Source organism: Lytechinus variegatus, chromosome 11 (assembly GCF_018143015.1).
Source record: "Lytechinus variegatus isolate NC3 chromosome 11, Lvar_3.0, whole genome shotgun sequence".
Lineage (NCBI taxonomy): Eukaryota > Metazoa > Echinodermata > Echinoidea > Temnopleuroida > Toxopneustidae > Lytechinus > Lytechinus variegatus.
The window spans coordinates 18,702,755-18,724,855 of record NC_054750.1 but is presented as its reverse complement, the minus strand read 5'-3'; the positions used below and the strand labels follow the sequence as shown (position 1 = coordinate 18,724,855).

The 22,101-nt window shown below is 37.9% G+C and overlaps 1 protein-coding gene across 5 annotated transcripts in view; it reads right to left on the bottom strand.

Annotated features, from left to right (window-relative positions):
* Positions 1 to 2,843: 2,843 nt before the first annotated feature.
* LOC121423884 (solute carrier family 23 member 2-like) overlaps positions 2,844 to 22,101 on the bottom strand; it is a 42,246-nt gene continuing 22,988 nt past the window's right edge. For all 5 annotated transcript variants that reach the window (XM_041619407.1, XM_041619406.1, XM_041619404.1 and 2 more), the window contains 11 exons: positions 16,750 to 16,907; positions 13,068 to 13,156; positions 12,261 to 12,313; positions 11,223 to 11,404; positions 10,743 to 10,863; positions 9,483 to 9,639; positions 8,893 to 9,146; positions 8,047 to 8,176; positions 7,055 to 7,198; positions 5,619 to 5,714; positions 2,844 to 3,385 (listed from right to left, as the gene is read on the bottom strand). In XM_041619407.1, coding sequence (XP_041475341.1) covers positions 3,099 to 3,385; positions 5,619 to 5,714; positions 7,055 to 7,198; positions 8,047 to 8,176; positions 8,893 to 9,146; positions 9,483 to 9,639; positions 10,743 to 10,863; positions 11,223 to 11,404; positions 12,261 to 12,313; positions 13,068 to 13,156; positions 16,750 to 16,907 — 1,671 coding nt within the window. In that variant the 3' untranslated portion in view covers positions 2,844 to 3,098. The remainder of the gene's footprint in view (positions 3,386 to 5,618; positions 5,715 to 7,054; positions 7,199 to 8,046; positions 8,177 to 8,892; positions 9,147 to 9,482; positions 9,640 to 10,742; positions 10,864 to 11,222; positions 11,405 to 12,260; positions 12,314 to 13,067; positions 13,157 to 16,749; positions 16,908 to 22,101) is intronic.

Sequence of the window (22,101 nt, the reverse complement as noted above, 5' to 3'; positions counted from 1 at the left end):
GTGTGTGGTGTGTGTGAGGGTTCCAATTTGATTAGGGGGTGTGTTTGTGTGAGGAGTGGTGATGGTGATCAACAAGGGTATGGGAAAGGGTTCAGAACGTATGAGGTGAGAGTACTATGGTGGGATAGGATGTGTGCGTAAGGGTTGATGATAGTGAGGGAGGGAGTGTGTGTGTGTGTTAGTGTTCAATTTGATTAGGGGGTGTGTTTGTGTGAGGGGTGCATGGGTAAGATGAAGGGTGTGTGGGCGAGAATTGGTGATAATGAGGGTCAGTGTGCGTATGTGTTCTGGGTCGTAATGTTGGACGTGTGCGTAAGGGTTGATGATAGTGAGGGAGGGAGGGTGTGTGTGTGTGCGTGTGTGTGTGAGGGTTCCAATTTGATTAGGGGGTGTGTTTGTGTGAGGAGTGGTGATGGTGACCTGCAAGGGTATGGAAAAGGGTTCCGAACGAATGGGGTGGGAGCACAATGGTGGGATAGGACGTGTGCGTAAGGGTTGATGATAGTGAGGGAGGGAGTGTGTGTGTGTGTGTGTTAGTGTTCAATTTGATTAGGGGGTGTGTTTGTGTGAGGAGTGGTGATGATGACTAGTCCAGTTTGGACCTTGTTGTCTGGAAGTGCCCTTCCCCAAAACTAACATAGAGGGCACATGTCTCCTAATCTCTAATCAGCGCCAAACCACTCATCTTCCCTTGTTGGGGAGGGAAAATGAGCGGATTGGTGCTGATTAGAGATTGGGAGACACGTGCCCTCTATGCTAGCTTAGGGAAAGGGCATTTCCAAACAACAAGGTCCAATCTGGACTATAGGGCACACATGAGTATTACAGACCCCATTCACTCACGTGTTATATCATAGCTCATCAAAAAATCATTAAAAATCAATCCCTCGATAGATTTTGCTTTAATTCACTGACATTAGTCACAATTAACAGTACATTAAGACTTGATATGTTAATCAGGTACTTGACCAGCTCAATCAAAAGTTAAATGGCCTGAAATAAGACTAACCATAATTTCGGCCAGTTCATCGCCAGAAAAACCAGAACTGCATTGTGGGTAATAATGATTAAAATGAAATACAAAAATGCAGTCTAGCCTTCCCAAACGCCTTGATTATGAAAGAGTATGAACATAGCATTATGTCTATCGTTTTTCTTTTGATATACAAACATTTGATCTATTTGTCATGAATTATTTTAATCAATAAGGTCATGTGATCTTTACTTACGCCTGTCCGGCATGCTTTGCGCGCGGTTGAATTACTCTCATGTGCCCTAGATGATGACCTGCAAGTGTGTGGGAAAGGGTTCCAAACGCATGAGGTGAGAGCACAAATGTGTGCGTAAAGGATTCATAGGGGGATCGATCATTTCAACATGCGGGGCCATTCCTATGGAATAATCTTCCAAACGAAATCCGCAATGTTTCTTGTCTCACCACTTTCAAAAGTCCTCAGAAAACCTGGTTATTCACACAAGCTTTCAGGTAATTGTTATTCACCCCTCTTAGGTTTTCTATCTTCCTTTCTTTTTTCCTTTCCTTTTCTTTTTATTGCGCCATGAGCATCTTTTTATGACGGATACCGGCGCATTACAAATGTTCATATTATCATTTTTTTTAGTGTTCTTCTAAAGCGTGTGGATACGAGTATTGAAAAAATAACACACATATTCAGACACACACAAACACACCCACACACCCTCATCTGTACTTCCCCTCATTCCCACACCCTCACTTTCTCTCACGACACCCGAAATTGAATATATGAAATAGATATATAATTTAGTTACGAGTACAACAACACTTAAAATATTTTATCAGAAATCGTGCATGGAGAATGATGGATATCGAAAAACATTACCGAACGACACTGCGGACACTGCGAATGTCCGATGTTGCTTTAAAGGGCTCGGTAGTCGACAAATTGGCAATGAAAACGTCGCGAAGAAAAAAAATACAATGTATTCTACAGGTCTCTAATGTTTTCCTCCAAGGTGAAAGTTGTCATTTCGTCCGTTCGACCTCATCGAAAAAGATTTGGCATTTTAGTTTAGCAAGATATTCGGCGTAGATCTACCTTAAAGAGTTTTAGGCTCATGCGGCTTTCCATATCCAGATTTAATTTTAGCCATCTGCAATTTTAATCGATCTTTATCACTATCATCAAAGTTATACACAGTATCCAATTACAGAACCGGTGCACTCCTTCGGATCGTACCACAAATTACAAACAGAATGAAACTTCCGAGAGTTAGTCAAGGAAAGCCTTTATTAATATCAATGAATACATTGTACTCAACGTGGTTTTTATTATCGATTGCCACTTGATTATAGTAAGGACGATTATGGATTGTTTCATGGACATTTAAATGTCCATGATACAATTTAAATGTGTTTCAAGATATTATAAAAGTAAAGTTATATAAAGTATCATGGACATTTAAATGTTCATGATACACTTAAATGTGTTTCAAGATATTATAAAAATAAAGTTATATAACGGTTTTTTTAGTTATATATAACAAGAATAGTCATATTAAAAGTACAAAAAAATAAAATGATTATAAAAAGTTCTGGAGTACAATTAAATAGCTCTTCAACGGTGTTTGAGGTATATACATATATATTGCTCGATATACTCTAAAAGGTTGGGTTCGTTGTCATCGACACAATAAAGAAGTGTTGACAGAATAGTATGAACATAATAAAGGTAATTCCAAACCTTTTGCACAGGCGCGGTTCTAAAGAAAAAGGTTTTGGAGATTTGTGGGGGCTTGAGAAATTATCGACGTTGGTTTATGCAATACAATGAAAATGGCCAAGAGGTTTTTTTTTTTTGTTTGGGGGGGGCTTCTGGGGACTTGATAAATTTCCGTCGTTGGTTTATGCAATACAATGAAAATTGCCTATTGTGGATAGCCTTATACTGATTAGTCAGCTGGTCCCCTCCCCCTTCCTCCCTCCTATAAAAAAATTCTAAAATTTTGAGGGTGGATTGAGCCATTTTTGGGGGGAGCTTTAGTCTACAAAGCTCCCCGAAAACAGCGCCTGCGTTAGAGCATAGAACAGAATCCTTTTGCAATGTCACAAGTTCTTATTACTGTAGAATGTCGGATCCCTTGGATCTTCCCTTCCAGAGTCTATACTTGGATGTGCACGTGCAGCCAAAACCAGAAAATGTCGGGCAAAAGGGAAGCTTCGACGTCCATTCCAAGCGTCTGATGTAGGACATTCCAAATGGTAAATCATAACTCTGATTGACAAGACGAGATACTTCAGCATTGAGCTCGTCATCGTCTTCAATGACTTGATCGTCGTCCTTGCCGTCGCTGGAAGAACTGAAAATAGTTAGCATCCGTCCTATGCCACGCTCTTCAGGAGAACCTGGTGAGAGAGTAAATTATTGGATTGAATTATGGCATAGTAAAAATGGGTCTCAATAGATATAGCGGCTGTCACACTCACATCTGGAAATTTTAGCCAGTGTACTCACGAAGATTTTTTGGCGCCGTAAATGAAACACTGGTAGCGCCTTTTGGGGTGTACCTTGCACTCTAAGTGGGAAAAGTGCAAAATTTCACGCTTTTATTATCATTTGAACCAATAATTGCCTGTTGCGCACGAAAAGGAACAACCTTTAACCGTTTGATGTTCATACTATGTGATGTTAAGAAAGCTTCAAATTTTGCACCTTAATTGCACGGTTTATCTTACAGCATTCTAATTGTAGATATCGCTAACTACACACAGGTGTGCAACTGAGCATCAACACTTGGGGATCAAATTTGAATCCCTGTCTATTAATTTGTATCCCGACTTAATACGGCAAGCTTTTTAACTTTAATATTTACTTTTATTTTTTGCTACAAGCAGTATCAGGTAATCGAATTCAAGAAATCAAGAAATATTGTCAAGAACGAATTACATTTTCTCGTATCAAGAGTTTTTTTATATACATATATATTATAAAACAATAATATAATAAAATGGGTGCCAAACGTACATCACTGGCGTAAATCCGTGTTGATGGGTGGGGGGATGACTGAAATATTTTGGCATTTTTTTGCAATTATGTTTTTAGATATGCAAGGAATTGTCATTGATATGTCCACACTGGCATTCCGTGGGTCACGACTTTGTGAGGGCACCAGCAATTTTTTGGAATCACTGAGTGAGCACGCGAAGCACGAGCTGATTTTTTTAATATTCACACCTAAAAAGGGACATTATAATCAAATTTATGTAATCATGATAGGTACCTGTCTTGCTAAACAATGCGAGCGCGAAGCGCGAGCTGAAATTTTCGTATATTTTGACCACAAACAGCGAGATTTTAAGGAATATATATTAGGAATCCATTAAGAGTATGCATATCTCACCATAGTCATCTAATGCGAGTGCCAAGCGCTTGCAGATTTTATTAGAATTACATCTGAACACATGAAACACTCTTTGTAGTCATTGCAATCATGATTATCATAGGCATCTCACCAATCAAATATTGCGAGCGCGAAGCGCGAGCTGAAAATTTTGATAATTCAGACCTGAAGTGGGGCATTCTAAGGTTTCTTTGTAGGAATTAACTAGGACCATATAGGTATTTCATTGACCAAATGATGCGAGCGCGAAGCGCGAGCTGAAATTTTTTCATATTCAGATCAGAAGAAGGGACATTTCAAGGACTGATTTTAGTACTTCACGAAGAGCAGACATATCTCACCAATGCGAACGTAATAACGGACAGGAAATGTTTGTAATTATACGGAGACCTTAAACATGGTGCAATCACTTTTTGAGTCATGTAAAAGAAGCATATGTCAATATATGATAACTCAAGTGCTAGAAAATATATTTGGTTTATATTGACTTGCAAACGTGATGTTTTAGTACAGCAGGATTATATATCTTGTTAAACAGACAATGCGAGCACCAGGAACAATGAAGACCGTAGCCCTGGGCAAATTATGTTTCCTAAAGTTATGATAAAAAAGTTTCTTATGTAATGTAAAATAAATAATTATAATATAACAGTATAATGAATTATATTTTCTTCTTTCCAACTACGTTTCTCTTCCTTTCTCCCACATCCTTTTCCCCATTTTTTTTTTGGGGGGGGCATGTGCCCCCATGCCCCCCCCCCGTAGTTACGCCACTGTATGTCCATATGGCAAATACCCCTCCGATATTGTTATCTTTTTACCCCATGATGGTTTAATGGTTTTATTAGAGATTACATTCAAAATGTTTTGACATTCCATCTTAATCCCTCCCCCCAAACCCCAACATTGATGAATTAGAAGAAACGGAGGTTTCTCTTCAATGTTATGATAAGGACAAAAGTATTTCGTTTGCAAATGGTGAACTGGTTCTTTATTTGCATTTTATGATCAAATGATATTGTTTTATTTCTAAAGCGGTATTTTAGGAAGAATTTTCACCAACAATTATCTCTTGTGATTTTTTTCCATTTCTTCCGTAAAAGTGTGGGGGGTGTTTGTACAGGCCACCCCCCCCCTCCTCGAAAAGTGGGGGGATATATCCCCCATCCCCCGGGATTTACGCCAGTGACGTACATCCAGAGCCCCATTCTACAAAGAGCAGTGATTGACCTTTTTACCTGGTATAGTGTTGTCGAGGATGAAACCGGTTAAGCCACCAATGAACATGCTCGTACCAAGAAGGACTGTCAGGATCTGATCAACTGTACTTGAGCCTATGATACAATACACCATTGCATTGAAAAGAGAAAAAATAAAAAACGAAGGTTAACTACCGCGCGGCAAACCAAAAGTCGGGGATCTTATAATACCATTGCTTTATCCATCGAGACTAATACCCCAGTCACACGAACGAAACCGACTGCAAACCGACCGAAGCTCTGCCATTGGTTACAATAGATAGTTCCTGTCGGTCTAGAGTCGGTTTTATAAAATTAACCGAAAGATTCATGTTTGGATGCATAGTAAGAGGAAGCGGAAGCGGGGGGGGATGTCCCCCCCCCCCCTAAATTTTAACCATTACCTTTTTTCTGCCTTTTTTGACCTTCCTAAAGTTTTGGTTGATACCCTTTTCTTTTTTTTTTTTTGCTTGTCAATTCTCTGACCTGTGTCCATCCCAAAATTTCAGGTGGACCATCTCCCCTGAATTTTGGGGCTTCCACCGCCGAAGTTTGGATGCATCGCCAGTAAAATAATGTAAATAATTTATTCATCAAATCATACCGAAAACTATCATCGGCTGGGGGATGGTAAACTGAATAATATTTAAACTTCTTTTGACCTAAAAAACTATTTATGGCGAGCTTTTATCCCTTCCTGTCATGTCTGTGGACTTTCTCAAGCCAAGTTACGTGACCAGTCTCCCACAATGCTGCCGGCAATCTGTACCTCTTTATTACTGGACCAAGTATGGGTGACAATAGATATTCAGAGTCTCTATTAGGTACTGGATTAATGGAAAGCCCTAACACCTTTCCTGCTTTTAGAAGCAGGTTGGTCCATCCAAAAGACCAAGCTCTAAACGAAGAAAGGTCAGGTATTGTCAACAAGATCAACTGCAGATTGTGTCAATTGAAACCGGCGAAAGTCTGAATGAACGACTGAAGTAACATAAAAGGGCCTGAGATTGAAACATCTGCCCCATTTGGAAGAACATGCCATTAATTATACAAGTCACAATACTGGATTAGAGGGGTACTTTGGAAGCTACTGGAAAAGAAATGTGAAATAATCACTATAGATTAAAGGGAATAATACAGTAGTTAATCGTTAATCCTGATAATGGAGACTCTGGATATCTTTTGTCAATCACCTTTGGTGTTTGAAAAGTTAAGACCTCAAGTTGCATTATGTGTGACTGCATACTTGGCTTGAGAAAACTGTGGTAGACTTCTGTCATTAACTCTTCTATTTAATTTACATCACAGTTTAAAAGATGAATATCAATGAATATGTTGACAGGAACTTTCTGACATAGACATGATAGAAACCCTGTCGCATTGGTATTGACTTGCCACAACACTTAACGTTAAACTCAGTGAAAACTTGAATTCACCTGTCTGGATAGCACCTGGAGTTTTCGACATGAAGTCAGGCAGACTTGTTCCCAGCAGAATAGAAAAACCAACGATGAAAAGATTTCTTGGTGAGTTAATGTCCACATACTGAAGATTTGAAATACCCACTGATGTTACCATTCCTGTCAAAGGAGAAGGTAAGATATATTGGTTGATCTGTCCTCTTCAACTGATTTGTCTTTATTATCAAATGAATTTTTAATTAAAACGGAAAGTCGGGAGATCTGAACTCATAAATGACGATGCATAAGCTGATTTTAGTTTTAGTTTTTAGTAAAAGCATTAAATGTGGATATGTAGTAATTTGATGGTGTTTCTAATCTTTTCATCATGAAAAATGTGATAGATCTTGTTATAGTTGCTTTAAATATATGTACTTGTCGCCTATAATGATATTTACCTTTTCAATAATACACCCTTTCCGTGAAATGCGTGAAGGAAGACCAGGATCGACAAATCGCAGAGTACAAAAAATATAAGGCAAGCATTTAGTACCTCCAGTTTGATACTTTGATAATGAATATAGTATAGAGTAAATAATGTTAAATTCATACAAGGAATGTTGGAAAATATATATGTTACGTTCAGTTTTAATTTCTCTCTTTTTTCGCATGTGCTTATGGGTGTCAAACACATTTAGGAAATTATTACTAAAGAGACCCAAACTGGATAAAGGATTTTGCCAAAGGGAGGAGGGGCACATTTTTCAGATGAAAATTTGACAAGCAAAAAAGAAGCAAAAAAAAGTTTTTACCTAAAATCGAAGGTCATTTCGTCCACGGAAAATTTGAAAGCCCCTCCCCCCAAAAAAAAAATGTCATTACTTTCAAAAGGGAGGGGCGGGGCGGCTTTGCACCCCCCAGATTGATTGCACTAATCGGTATAAACAATCAGTTGCACAATTCACGGAGTTCAGGATTATTATTATTCGGCCTTGATCGATGTCACTGAGATAGAAAGGAGTACTTACCTACTGTAACTGCAAGTATTCCACCGATGATTGGCGCAGGTATCGTAGCAAAGACAGCACCAAACTTAAGAAGCATCCCCATCAAAACAAGGTACACGGACATCACTTGAATGACCAGGAGACTGCTTACCTTAAAACGATTGGACAATAAAACTAATATCAGTATAGAAATAAGTGTTCGTCATCATATTCATTGGATCAATTCATATCAACGGAATCTCGTTTGTGCCATCACGGATCAGCATGAACTGATCAGGGAAAGGGGTTTGAAGAGGTGCACGAACATAGCAACAGGACATGGCTAAACCACAGGCCTAAAAGGGCCTAGAGTAACCCTTCTGAAAAATACACCGTCTCACAAAGTTTACTCTGTGTGCGTGGAGTATAAGGGTTTATTGATTTTTTTTCAATAAAAACAGAATTATTTTATTAAAAAAATAACAAACCAAAAAATTAAAAAAACTTTTAAAAAGGAAAAAAGAGAAAAAAGGGGAAAAGTTTACTCAGTCTGTTCTCATAAAGTGCTTCATGTGAAAATGTAATACACACTTTTAAAAAAGAGGTTTCAATTGAAAAGTGTGACAAGATCATTCCATATCGTGTTCCACACTATGAATGCACTCTTGGGCACTGTGACACCATTTCCAGCAGGGAATCTTGAAGACTTCACTATTCCTAACGGATATACTATTATTTGTATTGGGATAATCTTTTATCATCATCGCTTTCATCACATTCTGGTGTTATATCAAAAGTGCTGATGGATATTCCAATCATGGACAATGAACCTCAAGTTTTCCGCTACAAAACAACACAGCAAATATCATCAAGAATAGAAGAACTTACTTTTGTTAATCCGATCATGCCGACATTGCTTGAATAGGATGTGCTGCTGACACCCGACCCCCAGAGTCCCGCAAGAATACCTCCAAAACCCTCAATACCGATCCCTCGATTCAGTGCGTGATCCGGTGGATTTGGAGCCCCAGAAAGCTTTGCGCATGCGTAATAATCCCCAATGGACTCGACGATGGACGCAATGGCGGCAGCGCACATCCCAAGAACGCTTCCCGCTGTAACGGAGGGTGCTCCCCACTGGCCTGTTCGACAGTGAAAAATTGGTGAGATAAAATTATGATGGTAGTGATGATGGGTAGTATATACATAATGTATTAATTGGTGGAACTTTATGCCATTGTAGATTTCAAAATCAATAATCCACGAAAACATGAAGAAATGCAATCATGGCAATTGTGTGACGTGTTTGTCGAGACGGATATCTGATGTTTCTACCCGGTGCTTCAAGCTCTAGCAAATCAAGAAAACCAAATGACTAAGGAGGGAGGTAATGTTAATAACATGAACACAGTATGACTGAAATCTCCCGCCATGACCTAAATGATCGGTAAGGCTTTCAATTATATCCATCTTCTCACCTGGGTAGGGGAAATAGAACCAAGGTGTGTTTGCCACCCCTTCACTGTTTGCATCGGTACGAACTTGATAGTTTGGTGAACTAGGATCGTCTGGGAAAACATTGGTCACCGTCAGTATAAAACACAGAATCCATGAAAGAACTGCAGCGATGAAGATCTAAACAAAAAATTTAACAACGTACGAAATTATTAAGTATCCGTTGCCATTCATCATCCGAAGCAACGATTGGCAATGAAATGAATAGCTACTCTGAAAACATACGGATCGACAACTTCAGGAATTTCGGTATTATATATAAATCAGAGACATCATACTAAGGAAGGCTTAACGTATTTCAAATTAAAAGTCATTGTCGGTTGTCACTTGTCATACTTATTAATTCCTAATGTTATTGAACAACAATTGTAATACTTTGTACAGCGATCCAGGAGCAAATGAGTCATTGGTTGACGAGAAAAAAATATTGAATATCAAGTTAGAAAAGTATGTAGTCCATGACTTCGCTCTACAAACTGGACCATGAACGGGATGTCATATAATAATGTAACCAAAGCTATACTGTACATAGCCTGCGTCAAATTAAATAATAAGGAGCTTTCGCCCAGCAACGCACAATGGATTCATGAATACGGTAGATATATTGAAAATGCCAGTCAAATGACAGAAAATAGCTGGGAGGTCGACATGTGTCGAAAATTGCTGAACCAGATCACCAGGTATGTCCCAACGAAAGTTTAAAAATATGTCCATACTACTGCTTTGATTCACGAATTTTTGACAGACTTTTTGGCCGTGCTTTGTCATAGACATCTTACCATACATTTTCTACATTCTTGAATCAGTCGTGCGCCGTGGAGCGAAGAGTACCTAACGATACGGTCGCCACGACGAACCCGACTTCACAAAAACTGATGTGGTATGTCATTGGTGATGACGCAATAGCTTTTGTCGGTCTGCAGTCGGTTGGGCCACCAGGGACGAGTTACTTATTCGTGACCCGTCCAATGACACTTTGATACAATTTGAACTTTTTTGGTAAAATAAAAGATGTGTTTACTCACTGGGAATAGTCGGAAGAGTGGATACCTACAGACATGGCATCTCTGGCTCTTACTGAATCAAACACAGGGTACCCTAAAGCGGTCAATGTATGGCATCAGGGACGAGTTACTTTATTCTTGACCCGTCCAACTGTTTGTCCCTTTGATAGCGTTGGAATATTTTTTTTTCATTTAAAAAGACAATATTTTTATACTCACTGGAAAGAGCCGAAAGAGTGGATACCTAAAGACATGGCACTTCTGGCTCTTGCTGAATCCAACACAGGGTACCCTAAAGCGGTCAATGTATTGTGAACAGATAATGATGATCAACATCGTGCTGTGGAACAGAGAGGAAAGAATAGTCTTTATGGTAATGATATTGATTAAAATTCAATAAAGGGCGACAGGCTTAAGTAATGGATACAAATAAAGGGAGGCACTGTTTTTGCCACATTTGCCTAAGGCGCTTAATTAGAGATCGGCGGTTCGATTCCCGGTACGGCACTTATGCTCTTGAGGAAGGCATTTTATCCACATTGCTGCTTGATCGAACAATGTAGGTCCATGATCAAATAAATGAAAATGCCATATGGGTTATGAATACCAACGTGTGGACTTTTTATCTTTATAAAAATAATAACGTCCGAGCTAAAACAGAACAGGACATCCTTACAGCCGTGTCCTTAGATTACTTACAATGCGGCGATTCCCCAGTGGACACTGCAGTTCTTCGTTGCAATCGGCGTAAGGGAGAGGCCAATGAGAGTAACAGTTGGTGTTATTGTTAGAGGTCCAATGAACTTCATCAGGAAACTGATGACGCCACTGAAACCCAATAATAGCTCAAAAAGTGAGGACACCAAGAGAGCCCCTTGAACCTATAAAAGGTTGAGGAAGAAATATTAAAAACAAGTTCCATTAGTGTTACTATTCTTTAAAAATGTTATCGGCGTCATGAGCCAGTAGTTTTTCGTAGACATGGTGGAGCTATTCTTAGGTTCGCTTAATTTCATATAACAATTATGATGCACCGACACTCTGGTTTGTGTGCTGGCGAAACCGATGAAATCGTTCACTCACTGTTTCTTCTTTTACTTGTTTATTCATGGAAATTATGGAACACTGATGTTTTTGTTCCCCCTCATCATAATGTAAAACACGGTTTGATTTGATATTTCTCTTGTTACGCTTGCGCTTGTGTGATTCAATGATGAGCTTTCTTTTTCATATATCTGCAAATATTGAAATATTACTCAAGTACTGAATAAATATTAAGTGTGTAGGATTATTGACTCTCTCATTTGTACATTACCAATGCTTTACATATAAATAGTTAATATAACTTGCTTATTTTACATCCAAATATCAATTTTAATGAAATTTTCCCAATTATGCTTGTTTGGTTTATTAATGTTTTTAGTTCAAATCAACTTTTTTGTGGGAAAGAATTGGACTTAAGTATACCTGCTGGAAGTAAAATGATGTAGGAATAAATTATTCTCGATTTAAAGGAGAATATTTCCATATTTTTAAAGAAATTAAGAAGAACGTACATGGCTTTGTTGACGATCAGTCTTTTGTCAGTTAAGTTTCACGCTATGACATACAAGCTTTGGAAACGTGTTAGTTTAATTAAATCGTAAAAATGGAAGCATTATCCTAAACCAAGTAAGCTTTTTTTAAATATATTTCCTACTCGCTTCCTTCATTGAGAAACAATTATATTTCCGTTACCTCTTGCATGCGACTGTAAAACTCCCCTTCTCGCTCAATACTTGTTGAATTACCTGCATGAAGAAATTGAAGGTACTTTGATTACATCCTGACACAACAGGCATGTCAGGTATAATTCAGAATGCCGCACGTTCTGCTGGAACACGGTCTTGTCCTAAAACTCAATATCCTTGTCATTAAAAAAAGTGGAACTGAATTTTCTTACTTAAAGATACACAGTAATCAAATGCATTTTAACGAGAAACAATATCAACCCATAAAGATCTTAATGTAAACTTCATTTGATGGGAATTAATATGATTGAGAATCTTGTTAGCACTCCAAACGTGAAAATGGTTGTAAAAAAGCATTTTTGAAACAACTCCTTGTTTAATATGTTTATTGAGGACCTATGCTCTCGTAAAAGTGCTATGGCGCAGTTGGGTTTAGCAAACACAATGAAGATACGAAAATTATAATGAATAAAGCTATATGAATTTAGATAACATATAGGGATACCTACCATTGGCGGCGGAGGCCAAAAATTTTACGGGGGGACGCAGGAAACATAAATTGACAAGCAAAAAAAAAGTCATCAAAGAAAATTTTAGGGGGGATCGTCCCCCTACCCCTCAAATTTCGGGGGACATGTCCCCGCCCCCCCCCCCCTACTTCCGCCGCCTATGATACCTGCATACATGGAGGGAAAATGTTTTTTTTTATGTATATAAATCAACATTTTTATTGCCATTAACAATTATTTCCAAAAAAACATCTCCGACAAAACTCTTTCATCAAACGATTCCCAAAGACTCGCCCTTTTCTTACCGTCTTGAGCCGGACAAGCCTCTCGCGCATTCATCATTGAGATTATAGGTATGACAAAAGCAAACGATGGTCCCTGTACTATTGGTAGCCTGCGTGTTGGAGAAAATATCAAGAAAGATAAAACAAGACAGACGTAGAGAGACTAAGATGATTTGATCACAAACATATATTTATTAACAGCATGGGACCAGCGATATCATGGTGCACTTTGGGGTTGAAAAGAATATGATATTGTAATAACCCACTGAGATCACGGCCCTATGAATACAACCTTTTCCCTCTTGAATTTGGAATACAATCGATATCTAAATTAAGACGATGATTAAATTGGGTTCCATGACATTTGCTCCGGCGACAATGGCTCTGCTACAAATTTCAAACATAAAAATAGACCAACTTCAACTCTGGAGTTAACATTATACCCTATCCTAAACCTAACATAAACCCCAATGGTCCCTTATTCTGAAGTCGGGTTTAACTTAAACTCAGGTTTAAAGTTGTGGTTTAAGTATGGGAAGCCAAAAGTATCAACATTTTTATTAAGTTGTATTTTTCTAATGTTTACTGTGCTCTTTCCTGATTCATCAATGGTGAAGACAATCATCTGTTTATACTTCCTACACAATTATGAATTATTTGAGAGCCGAATGAGCTGAAGTATATATCTATTGTTAGTGATTATGTATCAATTGGCTGTCCATACTTAAACCACAACTTTAAACCTGAGTTTAAGATAAACCTCGGAGCAATTGTCGCCGGAGCAAATGTCATGTTATCTTAAATTGTTTTTGTAATGGGATGCCAAAATTAATCCATTCGTAAGGGCAAAATGACCCTCATCTACGAATCGTGTACTATTTCATAAACTTGTGGAGTATTTTTTGTATCCAATTCTGAGCCATACAACAAATTGAGTTGATATAACTAATCAGTCGTTACAATCTATTAGATATTAAACGTGTTAAATTCATCATGTTAAAAACAGTCGTGCAGGTGTAGTACATGATACTAAAATTTCACTCGTCGATAAGAAAATTTATAATTTCGAGGAAAAAAAGCATACGGAAATGAACAAATATTTTACAAAACCAGTTTTCTCTTCCTGATTGCATATTAGCAACATAGGGAATATTTGAAAATATGTCCACCTGTCACGAGTATCAGAATGATTCACATTGGATTAAACAGACAAATTTGAACATGAGTCAACAATCAAACAGCTAATTTAAAGGGGTACTTCAAAGGAGAGAGAGCGTGAACATCATTAGTCGCCTAACATTTTAAAACCATAATAAGCGATTTTTAGTAGCTTGTTTACTAAACGTTAAGACTACTTGACGGTGTCAGGTCAAGTCCACCCAAAAAGTTGTTAAATTGATTAAATAGAGAAAATTCAAACCAGCAAAACGCTGAAAATTTCATCAAAATCGGATGCAAAGTAAGAAAGTTATCACATTTTTTAAGTTTCGCTTATTTTTCGCATAACAGATTATGTTCAATTCAGTGATATGCAAATGAGAGAGTAATTGATGTCCCTTACTCACTATTACTTTTGTTTGTTTGTTTTTATTGTGTGAAATACAAAATATTTCACTTTTTAAAGAAATGACAGTAATGACCAATTTAACTGAGCCACAAACTAATAAAACAACGCTAATTCCACATGTTCAGGGAGGAATTTTTTTTTTTTACATGACAATGAGGAGAAAATTAAAATACTTCATATTTCATTTAATCAAATACCAAAGAATTAGTGAGCGGTTGATGTCATCAGTCTCCTCATTTGTATACTGGCCAGGATTTCCATTTAACTCTTTTGTGAAATGAAGCAAAACTTTAAAATGCCATATAAACTTTCATTTTTTTTTTTCAAATAAAAGTTTCAGTGTTATGCTTGTTGGATTCTTCTGTTTATTCATATATAGATTTTTGTTGGGGTGGGCTAAATCTGCAGTCCTGCTGGCATTTTCGGGGTTTTGCTTTGGAAAGAAACCTTTTAAGGCAAAATGATATTGTTTATTAATAAACATCATCAAACTTATTGTTTTTTTTTGTTCAGAAAGTACCGTGATATAGCATTACCTCTCAGTGTCGAGGGGATTTACTTGTTCGAGGTAATCCTAAACAGCTAAAGTAATCTTTCTTTCGAAACACGTTGCGTTCTTCGACAATCATTTAGGTTGAAAATATGTCTTGTACACAAACTTTTAGTTCACCGTTTCAAACGATACAAGAATAGAGTTATGTAGTTTTCATCTTAACTTTGACATTTCTATCAATATTTAAAGGATTTCTCGGGGAGATGTTACTGGCAAACACAAAATGCATTTTTAATATTATATGTTGTCAGGTTAAGAGTTAAACAACATAAGTGGTTAAATTTTTAGAGTAAAAAGGTTCACATGGACATTATAGTCGATTGGACAATCCCATAGGCTCATTACCATTGATTACACAAACCTAGAATTTTTTTTTTCGATTCAGTATTTTTTATTCTTGATTCGTATTCCTATGTGGTCCTAGAACAAATTTAGCTTGGTTGCCCGAACGGCAACTTTGGGCAATTTTGCTCATTTGCATAAATCCAAAATGGCCAAAAAACTCACAAAGAGAGGTATTATTCATTATTTTGGGGGCAGAGGTTTCAAAAGTTAATAGTTTGAGATGGCGTCATCTGACGGCCATCTTGGATTTGAACTCAAGATAACCTTATATTGCAAATTGATAGCAGAAATGGAATCTACACACCCCAATTTCGTCACCACGGAAGAGCCGTGGTGTAGTGGTTCTGACTCTCGCCTTGTAAACAGAGGGTCGTGTGTTTGCATCCCACCGCGGTCTCGCGTCCTTTGGCAAGGCGTTAATCCACTCTTTGCCACTCTCGACCCAGGTGCTAAATGGGTACCCGGTAGGATGCGAAAGATATTGTATGTTTGATTTTGCCAGCGCCATAATGTGGCTGCGATGAATGCAAGCAATGCTCCCCAGGGAGTGGAAATTGTGCACTTTTCGTGCTTGATTGAAATGAATCCAATGACCGGGGTAATAATATGCTGTAACGCGCTTTGGGCCATTCTGGGAAAAGCGCTTTATAAAAAAAATTGGCTATTATTCTGGGGCAAGGGGTCCAAAAATTAGGTTTACAAGATGGTATTTGGCGGCCATTTTGGATTAATTTAAATTTAAATTAGCAAAATCGCCAAAAGTTGCCGTTCGGGAAACCAAGCTAAATTTGTTCTAGGACCCCATAGAAACATAATCAAGAAAAAAACTTCATCAGAAAGAACATTTCTAGGTTCGGATCCCAAATTGACTATTACGCGAACGCGTCAAAGAATCAGTTTTGGACGAATTCGTCACTGTGAATTCCCGACCGTGCTGAAGAAAGCAACATTGTATACGATTTCTTCAGAAATGAAATAGGGAAGACCTGGTTTTTTTCAGCTTGTCAAAAACAATGATACTGGTATCCTTGCTAAAGTGATATTTTGGGAGTATGAACGCATTGCTTAACAATGGCATATGCTATGGGGGCGTATAACAAAAAAAGAAGGAAAGGGATAATCGTGACTTAATGTCAAAGTATGTCACAAAATTAGACTTTAATGTTAACAATGTCAAAAAATTCCCAATACGCCATGTTTGCCCCCTCAAAACTTGTAGCCCATTACTTGTTGCTTACCGTATACCAAAGGTGGTCATGATGAATGTTTGTATCCCAGATAGAAAGCACACTGTTGCTAGGAGCTTGGAGAGGAGCATGATGTTCCCGTCGATGCACAGAACTGGTCCAACTACAAATGGTACAGTGAGACATCCACCGAACATTGATATAAAATGCTGAGGATATCACAAGAAAAAGATGGTTAAGATTGTTAAGTTCATAAATTTGCGTTTTTACTAACACAAAATAAAGGAAAAAAGGCTTATACTATCACATTTATAAGATAAATGGAAAAATATACAAAAATGACATACCAGGAGGTCTCCTATATTTTTTCTTTATTTTTGAATAAAAGTTATTCATATTTCTACAACAAATGTAATCTCAGTTATCAAGCAGAATGATTGGAGAACTATTCTTATTTTGGTTGAATATGTGGAACTTTTTATAGACAGCATAAAGTGGAAACCTGGTTGGTGTTTCATAAAGCTGTTCGTAAGTTAATAGCGACTTTAAGAACGACTGGTGATCCTTTCTTGTGGTAAACGGTATTCATTGGCGATGGGTATATGCGAAATAATGGATCACCAGTCGTTCTTAAAGTCGCTCTTAACTAAAGGCCTGGTCAAACCGCCCGAGCGTTGTTGGAGCGGTCGTGGAGCGTTGCTTTAGCGGTGCACCGCTGAAGCCAGCGTAGCTTTAGCGTTGGTTTAACGGTGGCAAGCGGTCGCGAGCGTTGGTTTAGCGGTGACTCGAGCGTTGATAGAGCGGAGTTCTGCGCATGCGGGCGTCGGCTCGACGGGGTTTAACACTATGATCATAATGACAAAGAGAGTGTATGGTCAGTTACCCCATGTCTCCCCGTATTTATAGCTTAATTCTGGTACCGCTCCGACACCGCCATACCAACGCTAAACCAAGGTTCATCACCGCAATGGATCGCTACTTTAACGCCCAGCACCGTTCCAGCAATCCCGTGTCCGCTCGGAAAACGCTTACAACCGCTCCACCAAAGTTTGTGAACCGTTTAATCACCGGCCGGGCAACGCTGGCAAAGCAGCGGTTGTCCAGCGTTCAAGATTTCTGCGTTGGCCTAGCGGACCCAAGCGTTCACGAACTTTCGTCTAGCGGTGCCAAACTTTGACTAGGCGTTGTTAGAGCGGTAGCCAACTTTGCTGGAGCGGAAAATTGCCCGCTCCTCACCGCTCGCAATATTTTGAGCAGCTCAAATTTTTCGGAGCGATAGGAGGGACCATCAGCGGTGGCCGAGCGTATTCGGCGTTGCCTTAACGGAGGCCAACTTTGGTTAAACGGTGGTGAACGGTAGCGAGCGGTGACGATCTTTTCTCTCCGCTCCACGAACGCTCGGGCGGTGTGACCAGGCCTTTACGAACAGCTTTATGAAACGGCTCCCTGACCACACCACCAGAACTTTGCTGGAGCGGTCCTGGAGCGGTGAAAACAAAAAGAACCATCATTATTGAGCGAGCACAGGCCAAATTATAACTCATTGACATTATCCCCATATAATTAGTGCTTTTGTGGGACTTTCCTTTGGTAGTAAATTGTGCACTTTGAGTTCGAACTTTAAGACAGTCAATAGTGTACAATCAGGGTGACCAGACGTCCCGTATTTCCCGGGATTGTCCCGTATTTTGCTCCTGTGTCCCGGCGTCCCGACAACCCTTTCCGGGACGCCTATTTGTCCCGTATTTCAGAATATTGAACAAAATGTAGTTTTAAAAGTGACGAATTTTCATTAAATAACCAACAGCTTACGAAGCAGGGACAACAATTAAATCGATAACTGTAAACTTTTGCAAGTTCTGCGGTGATTTCTTGCTAACCCAATACATTGCAAACGAACGGCCTGAGTGGCCTCCATGTGTGTGGCAGGCTACTAGCTAGGCATGTAGGATCGAAGCAAATTCTCAATGGTGCAAACAATCTCACATGATAAAACAGTTTTTCCACCAAAATAATCACAAAATCGGCAGAAAATTCTAATAATTATACTATGGATTCTCAGATTAATGATTTGGAGAGGTAATCGGAGGAACAAGTTATTGACTTTTCATAGATCTAGCTGTTTCAGCTTTCGTTTTGGGTCTTGGTGTGTACGATGCCGCGATGTTGGCACCTAAATTTTGACAATATGTTTCACTTTGAAATTTTATTAATTTCTAAAACACTTTATTTTTTAAGTTTTAAAAATACATAAAAAAAACACCAAATAAAATTATGATTTTTATTAGATGATTGGATTTTTTGTTTACTTGAAGTTTGAACTTTTCGCTTTTTATTTCTTTGATTATACCCTATCTTTTCTGCTTGCCCTTTTTGTTCCATCTATCTTTATTTTCTCTCTTTCTTTCCTAGACATTTTCTTTTCTCTCTGTTCATTTTTCTTTCTTTCCTTCTTTCTCTTACTTTCCTTCTTTATCAAATATACTTTTTTATTTCCTTCATTCTTTCTTTCCTTATAATTACCGTGGCTTCCTCCTCTCTTCGTCTCCTGTTTCTTTTCGTTCTTTCTCTCCTCCCATTATTTTCTCCTTTTTTGCGTTCTCTCCTCCCTTCATTCTTCCCTTCCGCTCTTTCTTCCTTTCTTTATTTTTTCCCTTCGTATTTTTCCCTTATTCTTTCTTTCTTTTGTTTCTTTCTTTCCCTACCTTCCTTCCTTCCTCCAGTTTTCTTCTTTCGTTCTTTCTTTCTTTCAAAGAATGAAGGAAACATGTTTATTTCCTTCATTATTTCTTTCCTCCTTCTTTTTCTTACCTTTTCCCCCTTTAATTCTCTCCTTTATTTTGTCTTTCAGACATTTATTCATCTTCGCTTCCTTTCTTTCTTTTTCTTTCTTTCTTTCTTTTTTCTTCCTTTTTTTCTTTTTTTTCTTTCTTTCTTTCTTTCTTTCTTTCTATTTTAATTTCAAAGAATGACGGAAACCTTATATTTTATCTCTTTTATTATTTCTTTCATCCTTCTTTTATTCTAACTTTCTGGTATTTTTTCTTTTTCCCTTTATTTTCTTTCCTCTCAATCATCTCTTTTCTTTCTCCTTTATTCTTTCGTTCACCTTCTCTTCCAATTCTTTATATTTTTCACAAGTCTCATACTTTGTGTGGGCTTCTTTGTTGATCTTCGTTGTCAAATGTCCCGTGTTTCATTTTGTGAAATCTGGTCACCCTGGTGTACAACGCTTTCTTAGCTTATTGTACGCTAGCAAATGAGAGGCTGACTGTCAAACATTCGTGCCATTGCACACGTATCGTCCATAATGTACCGTTGCAAGGGTCAGGAAAGGGCAGGGTGACCAGATTTCACAAAATGAAATACGGGACATTTGACAACGAAGATCAACAAAGAAGCCCACACAAAGTATGAGACTTGTGAAAAATATAAAGAATTGGAAGAGAAGGTGAACGAAAGAATAAAGGAGAAAGAAAAGAGATGATTGAGAGGAAAGAAAATAAAGGGAAAAAGAAAAAATACCAGAAAGTTAGAATAAAAGAAGGATGAAAGAAATAATAAAAGAGATAAAATATAAGGTTTCCGTCGTTCTTTGAAATTAAAATAGAAAGAAAGAAAGAAAAAAAAAAGGAAGAAAAAAGAAAGAAAGAAAGAAAGAAAGAAAAAGAAAGAAAGGAAGCGAAGATGAATAAATGTCTGAAAGACAAAATAAAGGAGAGAATTAAAGGGGGAAAAGGTAAGAAAAAGAAGGAGGAAAGAAATAATGAAGGAAATAAACATGTTTCCTTCATTCTTTGAAAGAAAGAAAGAACGAAAGAAGAAAACTGGAGGAAGGAAGGAAGGAAGGTAGGGAAAGAAAGAAACAAAAGAAAGAAAGAATAAGGGAAAAATACGAAGGGAAGAAATAAAGAAAGGAAGAAAGAGCGGAAGGGAAGAATGAAGGGAGGAGAGAACGCAAAAAAAGAGAAAATAATGGGAGGAGAGAAAGAACGAAAAGAAACAGGAGACGAAGAGAGGAGGAAGCCACGGTAATTATAAGGAAAGAAAGAATGAAGGAAATAAAAAAGTATATTTGATAAAGAAGGAAAGTAAGAGAAAGAAGGAAAGAAAGAAAAATGAACAGAGAGAAAAGAAAATGTCTAGGAAAGAAAGAGAGAAAATAAAGATAGATGGAACAAAAAGGGCAAGCAGAAAAGATAGGGTATAATCAAAGAAATAAAAAGCGAAAAGTTCAAACTTCAAGTAAACAAAAAATCCAATCATCTAATAAAAATCATAATTTTATTTGGTGTTTTTTTTATGTATTTTTAAAACTTAAAAAATAAAGTGTTTTAGAAATTAATAAAATTTCAAAGTGAAACATATTGTCAAAATTTAGGTGAAACATCGCGGCATCGTACACACCAAGACCCAAAACGAAAGCTGAAACAGCTAGATCTATGAAAAGTCAATAACTTGTTCCTCCGATTACCTCTCCAAATCATTAATCTGAGAATCCATAGTATAATTATTAGAATTTTCCGCCGATTTTGTGATTATTTTGGTGGAAAAACTGTTTTATCATGTGAGATTGTTTGCACCATTGAGAATTTGCTTCGATCCTACATGCCTAGCTAGTAGCCTGCCACACACATGGAGGCCACTCAGGCCGTTCGTTTGCAATGTATTGGGTTAGCAAGAAATCACCGCAGAACTTGCAAAAGTTTACAGTTATCGATTTAATTGTTGTCCCTGCTTCGTAAGCTGTTGGTTATTTAATGAAAATTCGTCACTTTTAAAACTACATTTTGTTCAATATTCTGAAATACGGGACAAATAGGCGTCCCGGGAAGGGTTGTCGGGACGCCGGGACACAGGAGCAAAATACGGGACAATCCCGGGAAATACGGGACGTCTGGTCACCCTGGGAAAGGGTGACGTTTTGATTTGATTTATCAACAATGTTCACATGTTTAAAGGTTATGACACAAATTGCATAACAGTTACACATGTTGCCAAACGACCGTTTGGATGAACGCCGACGAATTGGTTAGTGAAATACGTATAGTCTGACTGAGTGAATTCCCACAAACAAGCCTTAGAAAGACCCTCTTCAGGTCGGAATTTCAAAAGTTTTCAGCTAGCCCTTCGCGCTCGCAATATTTGATAAGTCAATACGTATCATGTTCATATGACTACAAAAAGGGCTTTATTAAGTGTAATTCTAACAAAATCAGCAAGCGCTCGGCGCTCCCATTAGATGACTATGGTGAGATATGTATGCTCTTATGAATTCCTATAAAAATAATCCTAGAAATGTCCTTAGCTGGGGGTCAATACATTTTCAGCTCGCGCTCCGTTTGTTTAGTGAGACAGGTACGTATCATGATTTAAGAAAATTGCTTATGATGTCCCTTGTTT